General features: G+C 31.2%; 2 protein-coding genes and 1 pseudogene across 2 annotated transcripts; all 3 read right to left on the bottom strand.

Annotated features, from left to right (window-relative positions):
• Positions 1–5,778: 5,778 nt before the first annotated feature.
• LOC130962997 (uncharacterized) lies at positions 5,779–10,187 on the bottom strand (annotated as a pseudogene).
• A 5,122-nt stretch (positions 10,188–15,309) lies between these two features.
• Positions 15,310–19,755, bottom strand: LOC130961616 (probable peroxygenase 4). The gene is made up of 6 exons (XM_057887584.1): positions 19,443–19,755; positions 17,624–17,734; positions 17,131–17,216; positions 16,752–16,846; positions 16,370–16,495; positions 15,310–15,627 (listed from the first exon to the last, which is right to left on the bottom strand). The coding sequence occupies exons 1-6, from the start codon at positions 19,492–19,494 to the stop codon at positions 15,477–15,479; spliced, it is 621 nt and encodes a 206-aa protein (XP_057743567.1). The 5' UTR covers positions 19,495–19,755; the 3' UTR covers positions 15,310–15,476.
• Positions 19,756–21,855: 2,100 nt separating this feature from the next.
• On the bottom strand, positions 21,856–23,019 carry LOC130962996 (uncharacterized). Its single transcript, XM_057889146.1, has 2 exons — positions 22,408–23,019; positions 21,856–22,047 (listed from the first exon to the last, which is right to left on the bottom strand). The coding sequence occupies exons 1-2, from the start codon at positions 23,017–23,019 to the stop codon at positions 21,856–21,858; spliced, it is 804 nt and encodes a 267-aa protein (XP_057745129.1).
• Positions 23,020–23,278: the final 259 nt, after the last annotated feature.

Raw genomic sequence — 23,278 nt, 5'->3', positions numbered from 1 at the left:
AGTAACTTTCTTACTCAGCTTACCCACTTGTGCCTCTAAGTTTCTAATGGAGGACCTTGTTTCAGTCATGAAACTTTGAGTGGTCTTGATTAGATCAAAGACCATGGTTGCTAAGTCAGAGTTACTCTGCTTAGAATTCTCTGTCTGTTGCTGAGAAGATGATGGAAAAGGCTTGCCATTGCTAAACCTGTTTCTTCAACCATTGTTGTTGTTGAAACCTTGTTGAGGTCTCTGTTGATCCTTCCATGAGAGATTTGGATAATTTCTCCATGAAGGATTATAGGTGTTTCCATAGGGTTTTCCCATGTAATTCACCTCTTCCATTGAAGGGTTCTCAGGATCATAAGCTTCTTCTTTAGATGAAGCGTCCTTAGTACTACCTGGTGCAGCTTGCATTCCAGACAGACTTTGAGAAATCATATTGACTTGCTAAGTCAATATTTTGTTCTGAGCCAATATGGCATTCAGAGTATCAATCTCAAGAACTCCTTTCTTCTGATTCGTCCCATTGTTCACAGGATTCCTTTCAGAAGTGTACATGAATTGGTTATTTGCAACCATTTCAATGAGTTCCTGAGCTTCTGCAGGCGTCTTCTTCAGATGAAGAGATCCTCCAGCAGAGCTGTCCAATGACATCTTGGACAGTTCAGACAGACCATCATAGAAGATACCTATGATGCTCCATTCAGAAAGCATGTCAGAATGACACTTTCTGATCAATTGTTTGTATCTTTTCCAAGCTTCATAGAGGGATTCACCTTCCTTCTGTCTGAAGGTTTGGACTTCCACTCTAAGCTTACTCAATTTTTGAGGTGGAAAGAACTTTGCCAAGAAGGCATTGACTAGCTTTTACCAAGAGTTCAGGCTTTCTTTAGGTTGTGAGTCCAACCATATCCTAGCTCTGTCTCTTACAGCAAAAGGGAATAGCATAAGTCTGTAGACCTCAGGGTCAACCCCATTGGTCTTGACAATGTCTCAGATTTGTAAGAATTCAGCTAAAAATTGATGAGGATCTTCCAATGGAATTCCATGGAACTTGCAATTCTGTTGCATTAGAGAAACTAATTGAGGCTTAAGCTCAAAGTTGTTTGCTCCAATAGCATGGATAGAGATGCTTCTCCCATAGAAGTCGGGAGTAGGTGCAGTAAAGTCACCCAGCACCTTCCTTGAATTGTTGGCATTGTTGTTGTTTTCGGCTGCCATGTCTTCTTCTTGTTTGAAGATTTCTGTTAGGTCCTCTACAGAGAGTTGTGCTTTAGCTTCTCTTAGCTTTCACTTCAAGGTCCTTTCAGGTTCAGGGTCAGCCTCAACAATAATGCTTTTGTCTTTGCTCCTGCTCATATGAAAGAGAAGAGAACAAAAAAATATGGAATCCTCTATGTCACAGTATAGAGATTCCTTGAGATGTCAGAGGAAAAGAAGAATAGAAGGAGGAGGTAAAAGAATTCAAACTTATCAAGAGGGATAGAGTTCGAATTGTGCATTGAGGAGGAGTGTTAGTCCATAAATAGAAGGATGTGAGAAGAGGGGAAGAAATTTTGAAATTAAAGTAAAAGATTTTAAAATAATTAAAAGAAAATTTGAAAAATTGATTGGTGATTTTCGAAAACTAAGATTGAGAAAGTAATTAAGTGATTTTTGAAAAAGATTTTGAAATAGAAATCAAAAAGATATGATTGAAAACTATTTTGAAAAAGATGTGATTAAAAAGATATGATTGAAAACTTATGGTTTTAAAAAGATATGATTTGAAAAACAATTTAAAAAGATTTGATTTTGAAAATTAATGACTTGGCTAACAAGAAATTTAAAAGATATGATTCAGACATTAAACCTTTCTCAACAGAAAAGGCAACATACTTGAAATGTTGAATCAAATCATTAATTGTTAGCAAGTATTTTTGAAAATGGAAAGAAATTGATTTTGAAAATATATGATTGAAAAGATATGATTTGAAAAAGATTTGATTTTGAAAAATTATGAAAACTTGAAAAAAAATTTGAATTAAAAACAAAATCTTCCCTCTTGTGCCATCCTGGCGTTAAACTCCCAGAATGGTATCCATTCTGGCGTTTAACGCCCAAAACTCTACCCTTTTGGGCGTTAAACGCCCAGCCAGGCACCCTGGCTGGCGTTTAAACGCCAGTTTTCCTTCCTCAGTGGGCGTTTTGAACGCCCAGCTTTTTCTGTGTAATTTCTCTGCTGTATGTTCTGAATCTTCAATTCTCTGTATTATTGACTTGAAAAGACACATATTAAAAAAAAAAATTTTGAATCTTTAATGATGAGGAATAATCAAAATGCAACTAAAATCAAATAAACAATGCATGCAAGACACCAAACTTAGAAGTTTGTATACTACTGACACTAACAAATTGAGAATGCATATGAGAAACAACAAAACACTCAAGACAAGAGAATTTAAAGATCATAGCAAGGAAATCATCAAGAACAACTTGAAGATCAATGAAGTACATAATGCAAGAAAATTAGAAGACTAAAAACATGCAATGGACACCAAACTTAAAATTAGACACTAGACTCAAACAAGAAACATAAAATTATTTTTGGTTTTATGATTTTATAATTTTTTGAATTTTTTCGAAAATAAAAAGTAAAAAAGCTTAAACATAAAATAAAATTACCTAATCTGAGCAACAAGATGAACTGTCAGTTGTCCAAACTCGAACAATCCCCGGCAACGGCGCCAAAAACTTGGTGCACGAAATTGTGACCATCAATGGCGCCATCAACATGGTACGCTCAATTGCAATCTCAACTCTTTATCACAACTTCGCACAACTAACCAGCAAATGCACTGGGTCGTCCAAGTAATAAACCTTACGCGAGTAAGGGTCGATCCCACGGAGATTGTTGGTATGAAGCAAGCTATGGTCATCTTGTAAATCTCAGTCAGGCGGATTCAAATGGTTATGGAGGAATGATGATTAAAAGATAAATAAAACATAAAACAAGGATAGAGATACTTATGTAATTCATTGGTGAGAATTTCAGATAAGCATATGGAGATGCTTTGTCCCTTCCGTCTCTCTGCTTTCCTACTGTCTTCATCCAATCCTTCTTACTCCTTTCCATGGCAAGCTGTATGTTGGGCATCACCGTTGTCAATGGCTACAGTCCCGTCCTCTCAGTTAAAATGTTCAACGCGCTCTGTCACAGAACGGCTAATCAGCTGTCGGTTCTCGATCATGTCGGAATAGAATCCAGTGATTCTGTTGCGTCTGTCACTAACGCCCCACAATCGCGAGTTTGAAGCTCGTCACAGTTATTCAATCCTTGAATCCTACTCAGAATACCACAGACAAGGTTTAGACCTTCCGGATTCTCTTGAATGCCGCCATCAATTCTAGCTTATACCATGAAGATTCCGATTAAGGGATCCAAGAGATATCCACTCAATCTAATGTAGAACGGAGGTGGTTGTCAGGCACACGTTCATAAGTGAGAATGATGATGAGTGTCACATAATCATCACATTCATCATGTTCTTGGGTGCAAATGAATATCTTGGAATAAGAATAAGCTGAATTGAATAGAAGAACAGTAGTAATTGCATTAATACTCGAGGTACAGCAGAGCTCCACACCTTAATCTATGCTATGTAGAAACTCCACCGTTGAAAATATATAAGAACAAGGTCTAGGCATGGCCGAGAGGCCAGCCCCCAACGATCTAAGAACTAGACGTCCAAAGATGATCCTAAGATCTAAAGTGATCAAAAGATGCTAATACAATAGCAAAAGGTCCTACTTATAGATAACTAGTAGCTTAGGGTTTACAGAAATGAGTAAATGACATAAAAATCCACTTCCGGGCCCAATTGGTGTGTGCTTGGGCTGAGCATTGAAGCTTTCATGTGTAGAGACTTTTCTTGGAGTTAAACGCCAGCTTTTGTGCCAGTTTAGGCGTTTAACTCCCAGTCTTGTGCCAGTTCCGGCGTTAAACGCCAGAATTCTTGAGCTGATTTGAAATGCCTGTTTGGGCCATCAAATCTTGGAAAAAGTATGGACTATTATACATTGCTGGAAAGCCTAGGATGTCTACTTTTCAACGCAATTGAGAGCGCACCAATTGGGCTTCTGTAGCCCTAGAAAATTTACTTCGAGTGCAGGGAGGTCAGAATCCGACAGCATCTGCAGTCCTTTTTAGCCTCTGAATCAGATTTTTGCTCAGGTCCCTCAATTTCAGCCAGAAAATACCTGAAATCACAGAAAAATACACAAACTCATAGTAAAGTCCAGAAAAGTGAATTTTAACTAAAAACTAATAAAAATATAATAAAAACTAACTAAAACATACTAAAAAAATGCCAAAAAGCGTATAAATTATCCGCTCATCAAACATACAACCACAAGAACGAATTCAAAACACACAAGAAATATGGCAGAAATAAGTATGATGCATGTCTAGCCTTAGTGCAGGTAATGAGCTCTTCCGTTGGTTTTTGACCCACACCCGACATTACATCCTTACGAACGTTGTCTCTTATTGCCATCGCTTCGGGGTATAGTGCTTGGTACACTCTTGGGTTATAGCGCCCGCACCCTTTTGGGCTATGCCACCCCTACCGCTCTCATGATTAAAGTGACGGGTCACACTCTTAGGTTATAGCGCCCATACCTCTATAAAATTAATCCAGCTAAAATTTCAACAGCCAACAATCACAGATTTAAGCAACATACATTAACAAACAATAATCCAACCACATATATCAATTAATTCATAACTTCAACCGATTAAAGAGTCAAACCCTACCTCTGTGAAGCGCAGAACACACACCAGATACTGAAGGAAGTTTCTGATCGATCAAACGGTGTGAAAATGTCAAAAACTCGGTGGTTCCTCCCTTTCCTTAGTTCGGCCGAACTGGTTCCTGGCAAGGACAACTCCACTTCACGATTCCACAGAACAAACACACACGTCACCAAGTAGAGGATGAAAATACAGTCAATTCTATTGGATAAAAAATTTTGTAAGGGTCACAGATCTCAATAACTCGAGCTCAGAAAGTAAGAAAATTAACAAAACCTCCCCTTTTTCCATGCATAGCTTCGGCTGAAACTAGAGGAGAGAGAGAAGATTTTTGTGCCTTATATAAGGTATAATTAGTGGCTAATGTCACTTAATTAAAGGCGGAAGGCATGCATCGCGACACGTGGCACATTAAGCGCTGTGTGTCACGATTTTGAGCTGCTAAGTCAGCGAAGTTAAATTTTTAAAATATCTTGGAAGGTAATTAAGGTAATTGGACATGGTAAAAACTCAAATAATTATCTCAGTTTGTGGTATTTAATTAGAATAAAAATTGGGTAAATTACTAATGTAAATAACATTAGTAAAGCCAAGCTTTTTAAATCTTCCGAAGTCGATATCAAGTTACCGTCATTCGTCAAAATATTAAATAATAACTGATACAGAACGTAACCCAGGATAAGATGGAAGATCAAAGAAAGGGACTCTTCTACCTCAATTTGATTTTCTGATACAATAACTAAGGGAATCATTCTACCTCACCTGTTCACACCCAAGTTTCTCAAAGAAACTAAGGAAAATTTCATTCATCAAAAATTAAGGAAAAAAGTGGCTAGCAAGTTTTAGAGGGTTTTTATACCTCTTAAATTAAAACCATAACTCATAAGTTCACTAGAATAAAAAATGGGTCAAATCATAACTGAGCCTAAAACAAACAAACAACAAAAATAAAATAAACATAAAATAAATTCTAAGAAAGTGATGTATCTTTTAATTCATCTTGACTAATGAGAGTCTTCAATACATCTTGTAAAATAGAAGACATTTGACTTTTGATAATCGTTAATCATTGTCTTGCCCAATTCTTGATGCATCTTCTGAACACATGATTTAGCCATATTTGCAAAACCTTCTTTTATTCTCTTAGTTGTTGCTCTTATAATTGGACCAATTGGCATATGACAGTTCTCAGTTTGTCCCACAGGGCTCGTATCATTCCCTCCCTCCTGAAAAAGATTCGTCCTCGAATATGCATCTAAATCAAAAGGAGATAGGTCAGAGACATATAAAGTAGCTGATACATTATACTCACCTGGAAGATCAATCTTGTAAACATTGTTATTGGTCTTTTCGAGCACTTGAAATGGACCATCACCCCTAGGGTCTAACTTGAATTTTCTTTGAGTAGGAAACCTCTTCTTTCTTAAATGAACCCATACCCAGTCACCAAGTTTAAAGACAAGTTGTCTTCGACCTTTATTCACCCGTTGAGCTGTCAACTTATTTTTCTTTTCAAGTGACTCACGTGCTTTCAAGTCCATTGCTTTAACCTTTTCAGCTTTACCTTCTGCATCCAAGCTAACAATATCACTCAAAAGCAAATGTAATTAGTCCAAAACAGTTAAAGGATTAACACCATACACATGTTCAAAAGGAGAAAAACCAGTAGAAGAATGAATGGTTCTATTATAAGCAAACTCAATAAATGGTAAACAATCTTCCCAAGTTTTTAAATTCTTACCAACAACAGCACGAAATAAGGTCCTTAATGTTCTATTTACTACTTCAATTTGACCATCAGTTTGAGGATGACAAGTAGTAAAGTATAATAATTTTGTGCCTAATTTACCCCATAAAACTTTCTAAAAATGACTCAAAAATTTTACGTCACGATCAGAAACAATAGTTTGGGGAACACCATGCAAATGCACAACCTCTCTAAAGAATAGATCAGCAATATTTGTTGCATCATTAGGTTTATGGCATGCAATAAAATAAGCCATTTTACTAAATCTGTCTACCACAACAAAAATACTATCTCTACCTTTTTTTTGTTCGAGGCAAACCAAGAACAAAATCCATAGAAATATCAACCCACGAATGCATAGGAACAGGTAAAGGGGCATACAAACCATGTGGTAAGGACTTAGATTTAACTTGTTTACATGCAATACACTTAGCACAAAATTTTTTAACATCTCTATGCATGTGTGGCCAGTAAAAATGTTCAGATAACACATCCAATGTCTTATGCACACCAAAATGACCCATCAAACTTCCATTATGTGATTCAAGAACAAGTAAGTCCCTTATAGAACAAGCAGGCACATAAATTCTATTACCCCAAAACAGAAAACTCTCATGTCTATAAAATTTGTTAAATTCACTATGTTCACAAGAGGCATAAATAGCAGAAAAGTCAAAATCAGTTACATACAACTCCTTTAAAAACTCAAATCACAATAACTTAGAAGTAAGTGTAGTAATCAAAGCATACCTCCGAGATAAAGCATGGGCAATGACATTATCTTTACCTTGTTTAAAGGCAATCACATATGGAAATGTTTCAATAAATTCCACCCATTTAGCATGTCTTTTATCAAGCTTACCTTGTCCTTTTAAGTGCTTCAAAGATTCATAATCCGTGTGAATCATTAGGTAAGAGGTAGTGTTGCCAAACCTCTAAAGCCCGAACCAAAGCATATAATTCTTTCTCATATGTTGAATATTTACGCTGAGTTGAATTTAACTTTTCATTGAAGAAGGCAATGGCTCGTTTTTCATACATCAAAACAGCACATATACCAATCCCAGAAGCATCACATTCAATCTCAAAGGTTTTATCAAAGTTAGGTAAAACAAGAATAGGAGCAGAACACAAATAGTCATTTAGGGTATGAAATGTAATTTCTTGTTTCCTTTCCCATTTAAATCTAACATCCTTTTTTATAACCTCTGTGAGAGGCGCAGCAATGGTAGAAAATTTTTTTACAAATCTTCTGTAAAACATAGCTAACCCATAAAAACTTCGTACCTTAAAAGCATTCTTAGACGTTGGCCATTCACGAATAGCCTTTACCTTTTCCTCATCAACTTCAATTCCATTCGCACTCACAACAAAACCAAGAAATATAACTCGATTAATATAAAAGTGCACTTTTTTAGATTGGCATATAATTTTTCTTTTCGAAGCACTTCCAAAATAGCTAAAACATGTGACAAGTGGTCATCCAAACAAGTGTTATAAATGAGAATATCATTAAAATAAACAACAAATTTACCCAAAAATTCTTGCAAAACATGGTTCATTAGATGCATAAAAGTACTAGGTGCATTAGTTAGCCCAAAAGGCATTACTAACCACTCATATAATTCATGTTTTGTTTTAAATGCAGTCTTTCATTCATCCCCTGGTTTCATTCTAATTTGATGATACCCACTTTTCAAATCAATTTTAGTGAATATGCATGCACCATATAACTCATCAAGCATGTCATCTAACCTAGGGATAGGATAACTTTACCGTAATTTTATTGACTACACGGCAATCCACACACATTCGCCAAGTGCCATCCTTCTTCGGAACCAACAAAACTGGTACAACACATGGACTCATACTCTTCCTGATGTGACCTTTGGCTAATGACTCCTCCACTTGCGTTTGAAGCTCCTTTGTCTTTTCAGGATTACTCCTATAGGCTGGTCCATTAGGAATGCTAGCACCAGGAATAAAATCAATTTGGTGCTCAATTCCTCGTAATGGAGGCAAACCACGTCGCACGTCAGTAGGAAAGATATCAGCAAATTCCTGCAACAAAGAGACAGCTATTTCACAAATTTGGGTTAAGGTCAGTGTCAGAGAATAAAGTATCCCAAAATCGAACCATAAACAAAGCTTCTCTTTAAATCTCTCTCTTTTGCAAAAAAAAAAAAAAAAAAAACACAATTTGTTCTCAATTTTCTCTATATTTGCACTACTCTCATGACATGGACTCTTTTCTTTCTTTTCACTCACTTTTGGGCCTTTTGCTATATTCGTTTCTCTCATAGCCTCTTTTCTCTCAGATTTTTCTGTGATCTCACATCCCATATTCTCCTTGGTATCCTGTTGAAGCTTCAACTGGTCAAGGTAAACCTCCTTAGGTGATAAAGGAGTAAGAGTGATCTTGCAACCAATAAAATCAAAAGAGAACTAATTCGTGTGACCATCATGAAATGCTCGACGGTCAAACTGCCAAGGTCTCTTCAATAATAAATGACAAGCTTGCATTGGCACCACATCACACAGTGCCTCATCAACATACTTTCCAACAGAGAATGCGATTGTCACCTGCTTGTCAACCTTGATCTCTCCACTGTCATTCAACCACTGCAACATATATGGTTTAAGATGTTGAACACATGTCAAACCCAATTTCTCCACCATAAGTGTACTAGCCACATTAGTCAAACTTTCGCCATCAATAATCAGACTACACATTTTTTCACCCACCAAACATCTAGTGTGAAAAAGATTTTGGTGTTCCTCTAGGCTATCTTCTTTCACCTGCAAATTCAAAGCACGTCTAACAACAAGAGATTCACCATGGACTGCATACTCAACATCACCATCAGAATAATCCTCCAAAGATGGCATACTATTATGATCAGAAGCATCACCATGATCAGAATCAGACACAATATCATCTCCTCTAATAACCATCAATCTCCTGTTTGGGCAACACTAGCATAATGACCCATACCATGACACTTGAAGCATTTAATATCTCGATGCCAAGAAGTAGCAGAAGAAGAGTTAGAATTACCTTTCTTCTTTAAACAACGCATTGGGTTCAACACCCTTAGTCTTTGTTGTGCCAGCACTACGAGACTGCCACTTTGGATTAGCATGAGATCATCCTCTTGATGCTCTTCTTTGTTGTTGCCTCTCCACCTTCATTGCCATACTGACCAAATCCTCCATCTCCAAATAATGATGTAACTCCACCACATCAGCAATTTCTCTATTCAAACCACCCACAAATCGTGCTATAGTAACCCCAGTATCCTCTTCTATGTTGGCAGTAATCATAAGCATCTCCATTTTCTTATGGTAGTCTTCAACGGACTTGGAGCTTTGAGTTAGCCGATGTAACTTCTGATGCACTTCCCTGTAGTAGTACGAAGGCACAAATCTTTTATTCATGAGGCGTTTCATAAGATCCCAAGACGCTATAAGGTGATCATCATTCCGCCGTCTTTTCTTCACTAGTTCATCCCACCAAAGCAAGGCATAGTCAGAGAATGCAACTGCTGCCAAATGAACCTTCTTTGCCTTAGAGTAATTATGACAAGAAAAAATTCTTTCCACCTTTCGTTCCCACTCCAAATAAACTTCAGGATCATTTCTCCCTTTGAATGGTGGTATTTGCATCTTGATGGCATTGATATTGCTATCTTGACTTTTATGTCGAGGTATTATAACCCCATCAGAGTCATCATCAAAAGGTACATGATTCTGACGCCGATTCCGAAAAGGTCCTTGTTTAGTATTCTTGGACAGTGTTTGCGTCACCTCATGCCTCTATGCTTTCAACTCAGTCAAGCAAGCGATTAGTTAAGTGTTGAATGACCCTTTGCATCAACTCCATATCAATTAAAGTATCTTCGGAATGAGCCGCCATAACAATGCACCTGTAACAAAAATGTTATAGAAAGACCTCACAATCACTCTCTCACATGTTTACTCACGGGTGGACACTCGTGTTTATTCTCGAAATTGACTTTTACCTTCTGTTAAATTCACCATTCTTACTTTTTACCACTCATAAATTTTTTTTTTTTTTTTGTGACTACTCATAAATCTCTTTGACTGTTGCACTTTAAAAATCAAATAAAAGAAAAATGATAGAATGAATTCAATACCAAAATTAAAAAAAAAGACTAAAAAAAGGACTAAGATACAAAATACAAAGAGATAATAATAATAATAATAATCAAAAGTTTTGTTTTTGATTTTTTTTTTTTATACGTTAACACAATTTTTTTTATTATACTGAATGCTTTTTTTTCACTGAATACTTTTTTTATTTTATTTTATTTTTTTTGAGATAAAAAATATAAAAAAAGTGTTATTGGCTGCAAGAAAAAAGATAAAAGGAGTAAAATTAAATAAAAAAGGGAAGGTAAAAGAACGCACTACAAGAACCTTAATATACCGAAGAAAACAAGGCACGAGTATGAAGAGTATAAGGGTGCACAGCTGCGTTTTGTTTATTAGGTAGGTTTTTATTTTTATATTTTTTTTAAATGAAAGTAAAAAGAGTACCGACACAGGAAAGAACTTCAATTAAGGAACACAAATACTAGAGGAATATGGAAACTAGATATCGAAGACGTTGTGGATTTTTTTTGTAATATATATCTGCAGAGGAACCAAAACAGAAACACAGAAAAAGACGAACGACAAAGACTTTTTTTTTTATTAATTATGAGAACACAGCAGAAGACGAATATAAATTAATAAAAATTAATCTACTACTTAAAATCTGATATTAAATGATATAAAACTAATTTAGGATAAAATAGAAAATTAAAGAAAGGGATTTTTTTACTTTAATTTGATTTCATAATGCAACAGTTAAGAAAATCATTTTATCTCACTTGTTCATACCTAAATTTTTTAAAAATATTCAAAAAAAATTCATTCATCAAAAATTAAGAAAAAAAGTGGCTACCAAGTTTTAGAAAATTTTTATATCTCTTAAATTTAACATCCTAACTCATAAGTTTATTAGAATATAAAAAATGAGCCAAGTCATAACTGTGTTTAAAACAAACAAACAACAAAAATAAAATAAATATAAAATAAATTTTAAAAAAGTGATGTCTCTTTTAATTCATTTTGACTAATGAGAGTCTTCAATGCATCTTGTAAAATAGAAGACGTTTGACTTTTAATAATCATTAATTATTGTCTTGCCCAATTCTTGATGCATCTCCTGAACACATAATTTAGCGAATGTTTGTAAAACCTTCTTTTATTCTCTTAATTGTTGCTCTTATAATTGGACCAATTGACATATAACAGTTCTCAATTTGTCCCATAAAACTCATATCAATAACATAATATAATATTAATACTACATTATTATTCATTTTATTTAAAGATCACAAAAAAATTTATCATAGACGTTACGCGATCAAAAAATAAAACTCACGTACGTGAGTCTAACACGAAAATCGGGATGTTACAGGTGTCCCACCCTAGCAGCTAGTTACCAAAAAGATGTAATATTATTATATAACTTGATGATAATTTAAAATATAATTAATTTTTATGTAAAAACAAACATATTAAATTATTAATTAATGATCTTTTCTTAATAACTAAGAATCTTTTACATTTAGTGAGAGGTCTTTGATTCAACATATTCTTAAAACATATTTTTATATAAGTATATAACATATACATACATATATAGGGTGCAGGTTAGTCCGATAGGATTAAAACACAACCCACACTCGATCCAACCCACAAAAGAATTTTACCTACACTCTATCTTACTTAATGTGAATCGAATTGGCAATCTTATCCGACCAGATTGGATAGGATTGAGTATCCGCAGATAAAGTATATATATTATCATCTCTAAAATTGTTTATTTTAAATAATTAACATTGTTAGTTTTATCTATCTGCTTTAGAATAACCAACATTATTATGTATATGATTTAGAATAAGCTAACACTTTTATTTGTATTATTTGTATTTTAGTTGTTTTTTATACCAAAAGTAAAAAAATTTAAACCCATAATTTTTTAAATGAATATAAAAAAATTATACCATTTAAATTATAGTTGATTGACATTATTCATATTTTAGTTGCTATTTTAATAAAAATACAATTGATTTTCAGATTGCTTTAAATTGGACTTTCAATTATGTTTAGTTCATAGAAACGTTAAACTATGATGCAGTTGATTATATAAATTTTATTTTTTTTTTAAATATTGGTGAACATTATCGTAGAATTTTACGTAGAATATATCTAAATTTATTCTAGTTTCTAAATTTTTTAGTTATTAAATTCATCATCAAATTTTGCGCCAACTGATTCCAACGATAACCGAATATATATTATTAATTCACTTTATAGGATGCTCTCATAAAGTCATAGAAAGCTTTTTTTTTAAATATTTTTTAATAATTAAAATTTTAACATATTTAATCACTTAAATTATATTATTTTTATTAAAATTAGATCAGATAAATTAATTTTACTAAAAAATAATGAATTAAAATTTAAATTTATCTAAATTAATATTATTTTTTATAAAAAATGACTATAATATTCTTATTATATAAAATGACTAAAATATTTTTATTATATATATTAATTTTGAGAATTCTAAATTTTAGCCATCTTTTTTCTCTTTCGTTATAGAATTAAAATTTAAATTTTTTAAAATATATATATATATATATATATATATATATATATATATATATATATAATAGGGATATTTTAGTTGTGTTTTATAATAAAAATATTGTAATTTTTTTTATAAAAAAATATTAATTTATATCAGTTCAAAATTTAATTTATTAATTTTTTTTGTTAAACTGATTTATCTGGTCTAATTTTAATAAAAATAATATAATTTAATTGATTATATGTGCTAAATTTTAATTTTTAAAAATTATAATAGGGATTTTTAGTTGTGTTTTATATATTGTAATTTTTTTATAAAAAATATTAATTTATATCATTTTCAATTTAATTTATTTTTTTTTGTTAAACTGATTTATCTGGTCTAATTTTAATAAAAATAATATAATTTAATTGATTATATGTGCTAAATTTTAATTTTTAAAAAATAACTTTAAAAAAAAGACGTTTTTGACATCTTTATCTAAAGAGCAATGCTAGGGAACCAAAAGGGTATTAGCCAAAAATCAGCCAAATACCTTTGAGTGAATCTAAAATATCTACGAATTAATATATATGGATGTTTCTTCTGCTAAGTATCAGAATCTTTCTTTTTCATACTAAATGAATGTTCTTTTTATATATTTTTCGAATTTTTTTGTATTGCAAATATGAATGTCTCTATTTCTTTAAAAATTTTATATTTTTTAAAATTTTATAGATATTTAATTATTTTGCTAAATATAATTGGATGTTTCTATTGTTAAGTATTAAGATGTTTTTTATATTAAATGAATATTTTTTTATAATTAATAATAAATAATAATGGTGGTTACAAAATTTAACCAACGAGTTCTTCCTCCTTGTGGGTCTCAATAACAATATCTGACTGAGGGTAAGCAACGCAGGTGAGAACGAATCCACCGTCTATTTGTTCATCATCAAGGAAGCTTTGATCAGTCTGATCCACGGTGCCACTCACAACTTTGCCAGCACAAGAAGAGCAGGAATCGGTTCTGCACGAGTAGAGAAGCTCAAAGCCGAGCTCCTCGGCCTGGTCAAGAATGTAGACATCGTCGGGACATTCAAATTCTTGTATTAGGATGTTTTTTTGTTAGGTCATCGACGTGTTGGAGCTTGTAGAGGCGCGTGGTTGAGTAGGGAAGAGGAGAAGGTTTTGTCGGTGACGAAGTCGAAGGTGGACTTTATGTTGAAACAGTTGTCTTAGATGCGCTTGTTGAAGACGTCGCGGAGAACATGAAAGTCGCCGGCGCTTCCAGCAGCATTGGTGAGAGAAAGAAATCTATGTGTATGATTGTTGGAGGTGGATAGGTTAATGTGAAAGAAAAGAGGAAGATTTTTATAGGTTTTAATTAGGTTTACTTAATCAATTTTAAATTTTTTAAATTTTAAATTTTAAAAATTTAAAATTAATTATTAATATAAATTAATTTAGTTTTGTTTAGTTTTTCGTTGATAACCTTTTGGTTTCATGTACTTTTCCTTGTCTAAATAGCTCCTCGTAACTTAATCTTTCAAAAAAAATAAGCTTTTTATCTATCCCCAATTGGCCAACCCCCACACCCCCAAAATTTCCGTTACGCGTTAGGAAAGTTTGGTATGCCAGTACATGTGTATAACCAAAAAAGAATAGTGCTTCTTATTACACGCTTCTAGCGAATTCATCCGATAGACTAATAACATGTGATTGCATTGATTGATTTGGTTATTTTCCTCATAGGAAGTTTGGAACCGTTTGTTTTTCTCCCGTACCCCCCATATTATTCTTCCATAATTAGATAGATAAGCACGTTACGATCAATTAATTAATTTATTTCAGAATGAAGAAATAACTTCCTTAATTTCAAAATTCCTTTATTAGCTAAACACAGAGTGCTTCTTGGCTTCTTGCCTTTCCTCCTTAGCTATGCAGGGGAAGGATATAATTAATAATGAAAAAGTACCATGCCACCATATAACTTAATATGATTTTTATTTTCATTCTTTTTTTTTTTCTTTTGTTATTTCCATTTAATGGTTTATCCCTTAACTATGCCCATTTTTTATATGGGAAACAATAAAGTAAACACAAATAATTAGCATGGATTCAGCGATTCATATAATATATCAGCTTGATAGTAATATATAAAATCACACTCGAATCTACGAATAAAAAATACAGATTTCATCCATCCAAAGGAAATAAAATAAAATTCATACGAAATTAAAGCACTCTTAAAATTCACAAGGAATCAAACAAGCAAGGGTCAACTATGTCTATCTATATATATTTTATTCGCTCTTTTTCTTTTCTGAGTATTCCTTTTCCATTCTTTCAAACAAACTCCCATCATAAACAGCTCGAACAATTTCTTTATGCAGTAAACCATCTTCATCTTTGCAAAGAACGTACAGAATTTTCCATTCTGTGTAACTAGCAAGCCTGATAAGCATCAAATGGTAGCATATTAATTAAGATTCGCTAAATATAAAATTGACATTGATATAGGGACAAGCATATTAATATTAAATATTCCCCACGTGCGATTGGTTGAAACTTTAATTTTTATTTTTTAATCCTCAAAATTTTAAAACGTTTTCAGTTTACTTTTAACTTTTTTTTTTAAGGATGTTCATTTTATCCCCTCATTATTGAATTACTTTTTCTTAACCCATACACACACCACCATTGTAGCTGCCCACATGGTGGTGGCCTAGTGGATAAATGGACGAGACAGCCAGATAGGCAAGTTTGAAAGAAAAAAACAAACTATTATTAAATTCAATAATGTTAATATATATTAAAAATCAATTATTAAATCAGTTATTAATATAAAATATAAATTAAAATATAAAATATACATTAAAATAAATTAAATAATACATATATTTATAAACAAATTTATTATAATTAATTTGATTATTAGTTTTTAATGTACACATAATATTTTTGTATTAAATTATAATAACTTTAACCGAAAATCAGAGAGGAGTACAATTGAAACACTATAAAAACACTATAACAAATTTGATGTTCTCTCCATGTTAAAATTAAATCATTTGAACACAGAACACTTACCTAAGATGTTTGATAATCTTTGAAATACCTAATTTGAAATATTTTGTCTTGAACTCAATAATTTTGCATCGGTGGGTGGGTATGATGATGAAGATAGGAGACTTACCATCCTTTATGATCCTTAGGAACTCTGTTTGCCTTTAGCATCCCCATCAGTTCATCAGATGTTAAAGCATTTGGGTGCTTCCGAGCATGCTTTGTGAAAATTTCTTCGAATTTTGAAGGAACAAACCTAAATGCATATACAAGCTAGTAGAGTAAGAAAATAAAATTGTGTTTATATTTTGTTCTAAAATTATTTATGTACCTGGAAATTTTAAGAATTTTTTTTCTTATTAAGAAAAATAAAAATAGGCAAAAAAACATCACATAAAATCAGTGTATTAAATTATGGTTGTTATACCTAGAGACTAAAACACGCACTAGAAGTATTAAATTAATTAAATCAATAGTAAAATCTCAAACGATTTATTAGGTGAAAAAGCTACCTTCCTTCCGAATCATAAACACCAGAGTCACTACCATGTTTTGCTTTTTGGATATTTTTAACTTCTATTGGTAGCCAAATAGAAAGAGCCTTGCCCTACACAGCATCATAAGAATTGTCGTTAACCAGATGAATCATGTTATGATGTTAGTACAAAAAAGTACATATTTCTAACAATCATTAATTAAAAAAAAGATGTATACAATTTATTTATTTGTAATTTTCAATCCAAATATTTTTGTTTGTATAAAAAATTGGTTATTATATGTTATTTTATTTACACACAAAAAATTAACTATATATATATATATATATAATTTTAGTATGTGTGGAATATTTTTATTTACCATAAAAAAAAGTGATGGAAAGAAATCAGTTACCGAGCGAGTTTTTCGACTAAGGCCAAGATTGATAAAAATAGCGCTAAAAGCAGACAATAAAATCCCACAACCGATTGCACGAAATCCTGCAAAAATGAAAGTATCCAATAATAAATGACAAAAATATTTTTGAAACTAATCAAATAAAGTTCAATTTCAGACTTTCAACACTAGCTATTGTTATATTTATTTATTTCCTTATTTATTATTTTAAAATCATTTTTTAATTATCATGATTGACTAAGCTACCCAGCTAAAGATATATAATTATATTATATTAACATAAAATAATAATCATCCATTAGCTGTTATATAGAAATTTATATTTGGTAGACAACAAAGAAAAAAGAAAGGAATTTATATTTGGTATTAATAAAAAAAAATTAATTATATTATCAAAAAAAGTTGGAATATTCTGTTATAATAAATTTAATTATTTTATCATAAAAAAGTTTATTATTATTTTAGTAGAAAATTAGATAATTGTATCAACCTTGGTAAGTCTCCCATGGGTAAATGATTCCGTCATGGTTCCTATCAAAGAATGCAACATGCTTTTGCAGAACATTTTCATCATGTGCTTTTGCAGTCTCTTTTACTTTCCCTGTGAGACAGAGGAAGCACCATAATAAACGAATTAGATGAAACAGAAAACAACAAGTTTATATTCTTATAAACTAAGAACCACACGAAAAGAGTTGAGAGAAGGATGACGATTGAATGGTAACATGTTATAGGCGTTTCTACGAACTGAATCAATAATCTTAAGATTACACATAAACAATTTAGCTGTTGCTCCAAAACTTCCCTTTTATATATGTATATATGAACAACTAAATTGGTCAACTTTTCGACAAATATAAACTGGAGTCGTCTAATTAAGCCAATACTCACATATAAATTACTAATGTACATAAAATAGTGATAGAAGAATATTATATTTACATAAAAACTGATAAATCCACATCAATTTTTCATTTTCTTAATTTTTTTTTCTGTATTTTCTAGACATTTTTATTATGTATCAGACTAGAACCGTTTAAGTTTACTTTACTCGTATGAAAATCAGTGACTGTTGTGCTTCAAAGTTAAGTGTATATAACTTGTGTTGGTTACTCAAAAAGTTGTGAACTATTATTTCACACGTCTTGTGCAAATATTGGACGGACTTGTGGAAATAATAGGGGGAAAATATCCTTCATGTACACGGCAGTAACAGAATTTGGTTTTGAAAGGCGATAAACAAACGAAATTATGAAAATAAACCTCAACATCCAAATCTAAAACAAGGGAGGACCTTGAAAACAACAGTTGCCTGCCACATCAGCAGACAAGACATAATAAAAGAGCGGGATAGAGGGGGGATAACGATAACCACATAAATAATTACCACGTGGCGTATTCTTGGACATCATATTAGAGTCTCTATGAACGTGGGGGGAGTGCGAGCCGGCAACAGTAAAAAAAATAAGAGTTTATTTATAAAAAAATTTATCAAATAAAAATTTAAATTTTTAATATATTTATTTTATATTTATTAAATAAAAATATTTAAATTTTTTATTAATAATAAATTTATTATATGTCTTAAAAATATATATTAACTAAATTTAGAAAAGTAATAATAATAAAAATTAACAAATATTGAATTAAATATAAAATAAATAAAAAAATTTTAATCGCTTTAACTTTTGTAAAGATAAAATTGTATCAGAAGGATAAAATTGAAGAAAAAGAGACTAATGAATAATATTACAAAATTATAAATTTTTAACTGTAAATCATAAATTATAAAAAATTAATTAATATGAAGTAATTAAAAATTAATTAATACTATGATTGTGTTTTTCTTTGATAGAAGACCAACAAAGAAACCGACAAAAGCAAGAGGAACTCTACTTAATTAAACTGAAGGAAAAATCAAAAAGAAAAGAAATTTAATTTTGATGTGTTGGTCGTATAAGTTGTTTTAATCGTACGTTTAATTACTTAATATTATATTAATAAAAATAATTATTTTTTATATAAAATATGTGAATAATTATTTAAAATAAATATAATTATATGATTATATTTTCCGTGCATTAAAATTAAAATAAAAAAATAATAACCCCCTATGGCCTGGTTGAACTCATAGCTTCAAAAAGAATTAGAAAGTTTCATACTTAAAACTCAGAGATTAAACTAGGGTTAAAAAATCAAACACTTATCACGTTAACTAACTTCATTACTGTTAAACCAAAATAGTTTTAACCTGAACAATCTTAAAAACAGAATATTACAAGCAATAATACAAAATACAGATTAAATACCCTCTTGGCTATTCTTGTTGCTGAGTTCTGCTGAAGGAAAGGAGGTAGCCATGATTGTTTGTTTGATGGATCAGGTACCAGAGAGAGAGAGAGAGAGGGCACTTTAGTGCAGTGAATGATGATGATGATAAGGCAAGAGATAGAATTGAAGGAATGGAAGAGAAGCAAAGTGTGGCGATGGATGGAAGAAGTGCTTAAATTAAGGGTTATGGATCGGATTCCTTATGATTAAAGGTGAAGTAGTAGTATGTAGTAATACTATTCTGCGGTAGGCGATTCCTGACGTAATATGTCTGCTTTAATTTGTTAATTGACGTAATATGTCTGCTTTAATTTGTTAATTGACGAAACTTTAAAGTTTTGTGATGAATGACTTCAAGATTCGCACGGTTCGTGCTTTCATGGTGTGAAACGTGAACGCATGTGTACAAGCAATTTAACTTATGTCTGCCTTCATATATATGTGTTTGGATTATCGTTTATAAATTAGAATTTATATAAAATTAATTTTATAAAATTAATTTTGTTAAAAAATAATTTTGTGTTAATATAATTTATATTTAATAATTTTTATATTAAAATAAAGTATAATAAAATAAATATTGTTTAAATTATACTACTTAAAATGACTTTTAAATAAAAATTTATTAAAAAAAAATATTAATTTAAATAATTTTTTTATATACATACAAAATAAGAACAATAACAAAAATAATATAAAAAATATTTATTATATCAATAAAATAAATACAATAAAAAAATATAAAAAAATATTATAAATTTTATAATATTAAACAAAAAAAATATTCTATAATTTTTTTAATATTGTCAGTATTCTTTAATTTAATATTATTTTAGACTATAAATTTTTTTATTTATGACTTTATTGTTACTTATAATTAATTTTTTTATTTGTCTTTTTTTATAGAATCATAATTTATATTATACGAAATTTTGATAATAAACGTAATATATAATAATTATAATTATAAATTTTACAAAATCAAAATAAAAAATAAAAAAATTAATACAAAATAAAAATAGAGTATATCAAAGAGTAGAAAAAAAATTATACAAATAAAAAATAATAAAAATTACATAAAATCAACAACATATATCATATGAACAAAAAATACAATAAAAAATAAATAAAATTCATATGAATAAAATCAAATAAAAAAATTTCATACACAACATAAATATAATACAATAAAGGATAAAAAAAGAATTCATATAAACAAATAATAATAAAAATAACATAAAAATTCATAAAATACTTGAAAAATCAAAGCATTAAAAAATAAAAAAATCAACAAACATTTGTCATATGAATAAAAAAAATATAATAAAATAAATAAAAAATCATATGAACAAAACCAAATAAAAATAAAAAAAGACTTCATAAAAATATACATATAAAGAATAGTATAGTAAATGATAAAAAAAATTCATATGAAAACATAACATAAGAAATCAGAACACTACATAAATAATATAAAAATATTTATCATATAAATAAAAAAATTAAAATTAAAATATGAAAGAGAACACTAAAAATAATAAAAAAATTAAAATATTCACTTTGCTGGTAATTGAAACAAATCTGAAAATGAAGAACTATGAAGAAAAGAAAACAATAAAACAGCAATTTGTATATTCAAATTCGCTTGATACCTGACACTATTGGATTAGGACAATGCCTTTTGTTATGTTCATATTGTCCGCAGTTACTGCATGTAACAGATGTACCCGTCCTCCTAAGTTTTGTCTGAGGACAGTTCTCATTAGGTTCTCTGATCCTCACCATCCGTGGTCTTCCTGATTTCACTCTAAAGATGGGAGGTATGATGGTATCACATTCAACTTTCGGCCACATATTTTCTCCGTTGATTAGAGAAACTAACTTACCATAAATTATAACATAGGCTACTGGGCTATAGAAGTTGCTGCAATAATCTTCAGGATTGTCCCCTTTCTCGAATATGGCACAACAAGCATGCAGGCAGGGCATTTCACATAAACCCCAAAATCTGCAACTATACGTTCCAGCCAACAAGTCAACCACAAACCTCTCTACAATCATCCGGTTCTTATGAGAAACTTCGTATGTTAGTCCTCCAGGCCATCTTGCTTGCCACTCCATAGCTCGCGTAGTAATGACATCAAGCCTCTTTTTTGTTTTAAGCATGATTGTATCCTTATATTTTTCGACCTTCTTCTTTTTTTCAGTAAACCGAGATATCCAATAACATCGAATCCACTCGAACATATTAAGTATAGGCTTGTCCTCCAAGATCCTACCATTGAAAGTTTCAGAAATATTATTCATCAACATGTCGCTCTTAACAAGATACATGAAGTGGCTCTTGCACCAGAGTTTTGGATCCAATGATGCTAATTTTTCATAGTATTATTAGTTGATGTGCATTAGCTGAGTCATCCTCCTCTTCCATTTCTCTACATATATAGCTTTAGCTATTGATAGAATTAGGTCCCTCAAAACAGTCACACCACCACATGCTTTCTTGCAATTGACATACAGATGTCTCAAGTATAGTCTATGCTTTAAAGCTGGTATTATCTCTTGAAAAATTTGCATTAAATCCTGTAATAGATAATATAGCAGAGTTAAGCTAGTTGGTGAAAGATTAAAATCGGTACTATACAATATTAAAATAACTATGTAACTGATATATCCATATTGAGTGAAAGAAAATTGTTTGTGGTAAAAAAGAGAAGCTGAGAAAGAATATATTTTAATAACAAATTACATAAATTATTGTGAAGATCATAACCAACATAGCAAGATAGAATGTGTTATTATTAAGAATTTAATAACAAATTATATTGTCCACCTAAATAATTATATGAAGTCTTAATTTAATAACAAATTTAATAAACACACAGCAGGTTAATAAAGATTTAAATAGCAAGTGCTAACTTTTTGTTGGTTGGACATGAATACCCACTTTTCTCTATTGACATGTCCAATATTATCCAATAACAGGTTAATAAACCAACTCCAACTGTCTCTGGTCTCAATCTCTACAGCAACAACAGCAATTGGAAAATAATTATTGTTCGGATCTCTTTCAACAGCCACCAAAAATTGTTGACCATGATCACCCTTCAAGTGGCAGCCATTTACTCCTATGATAGGCCTGTAACCAGCTAAGAACCCTTGCTTAATAGAATCTAGGCACATGTACATCCTCATAAACCTTGGTAGGTGTGTAATTGAAGGCCTGTCAATCAAAATCTGACTAATATACCCGGGATTTGTCCTCATAATCTCTACACAGTAATCTCTCAGCTTGCTATGTATTTCTTCTCTCGCTTTTCTCCTCGGCCAATAAGCCTTTATGATTGAAATATTAGCCATGTATTTATTCTGAATGGTCTGAATTACTGTTGCAATCTTCATCTTCTCTCCCCTACTAATATTGATAACAATCTTCTGAGACACCCAACTACTTGATGCAAGACTACTGCTGTAATTTCGTCCACAAGTGTACTTTCCATTAAGGGTTTTCAGCCGAAAGCAATCAGAACCACCAACTTTGGATGCAAATGCCATCCACCTACACTTCCCTTTCTTTCCTCAACAGCCCACTCTACATCTAACCTTATCATTCTTGATATACCTAATGTCCTTTCCATTCAACAAAGCATGCTCTTTAATAGCATCCTTAAACTGACCAAGTGACTTGAACTCCAACCCCACCTTAAACTCATATTCCCTACTCATCTCAGCCTCATTATATTTAGGATATCTTCTCTTCTTAATCATATCATCCGAATCTCCCTCATAGCTATCAATATCTTCAGTTTCATAA

The sequence above is a fragment of the Arachis stenosperma genome, chromosome 2 (assembly GCF_014773155.1).
Source record: "Arachis stenosperma cultivar V10309 chromosome 2, arast.V10309.gnm1.PFL2, whole genome shotgun sequence".
Lineage (NCBI taxonomy): Eukaryota > Viridiplantae > Streptophyta > Magnoliopsida > Fabales > Fabaceae > Arachis > Arachis stenosperma.
The sequence above is the reverse complement of the archived record's forward strand: the minus strand, read 5'-3'. Positions and strand labels throughout refer to the sequence as shown.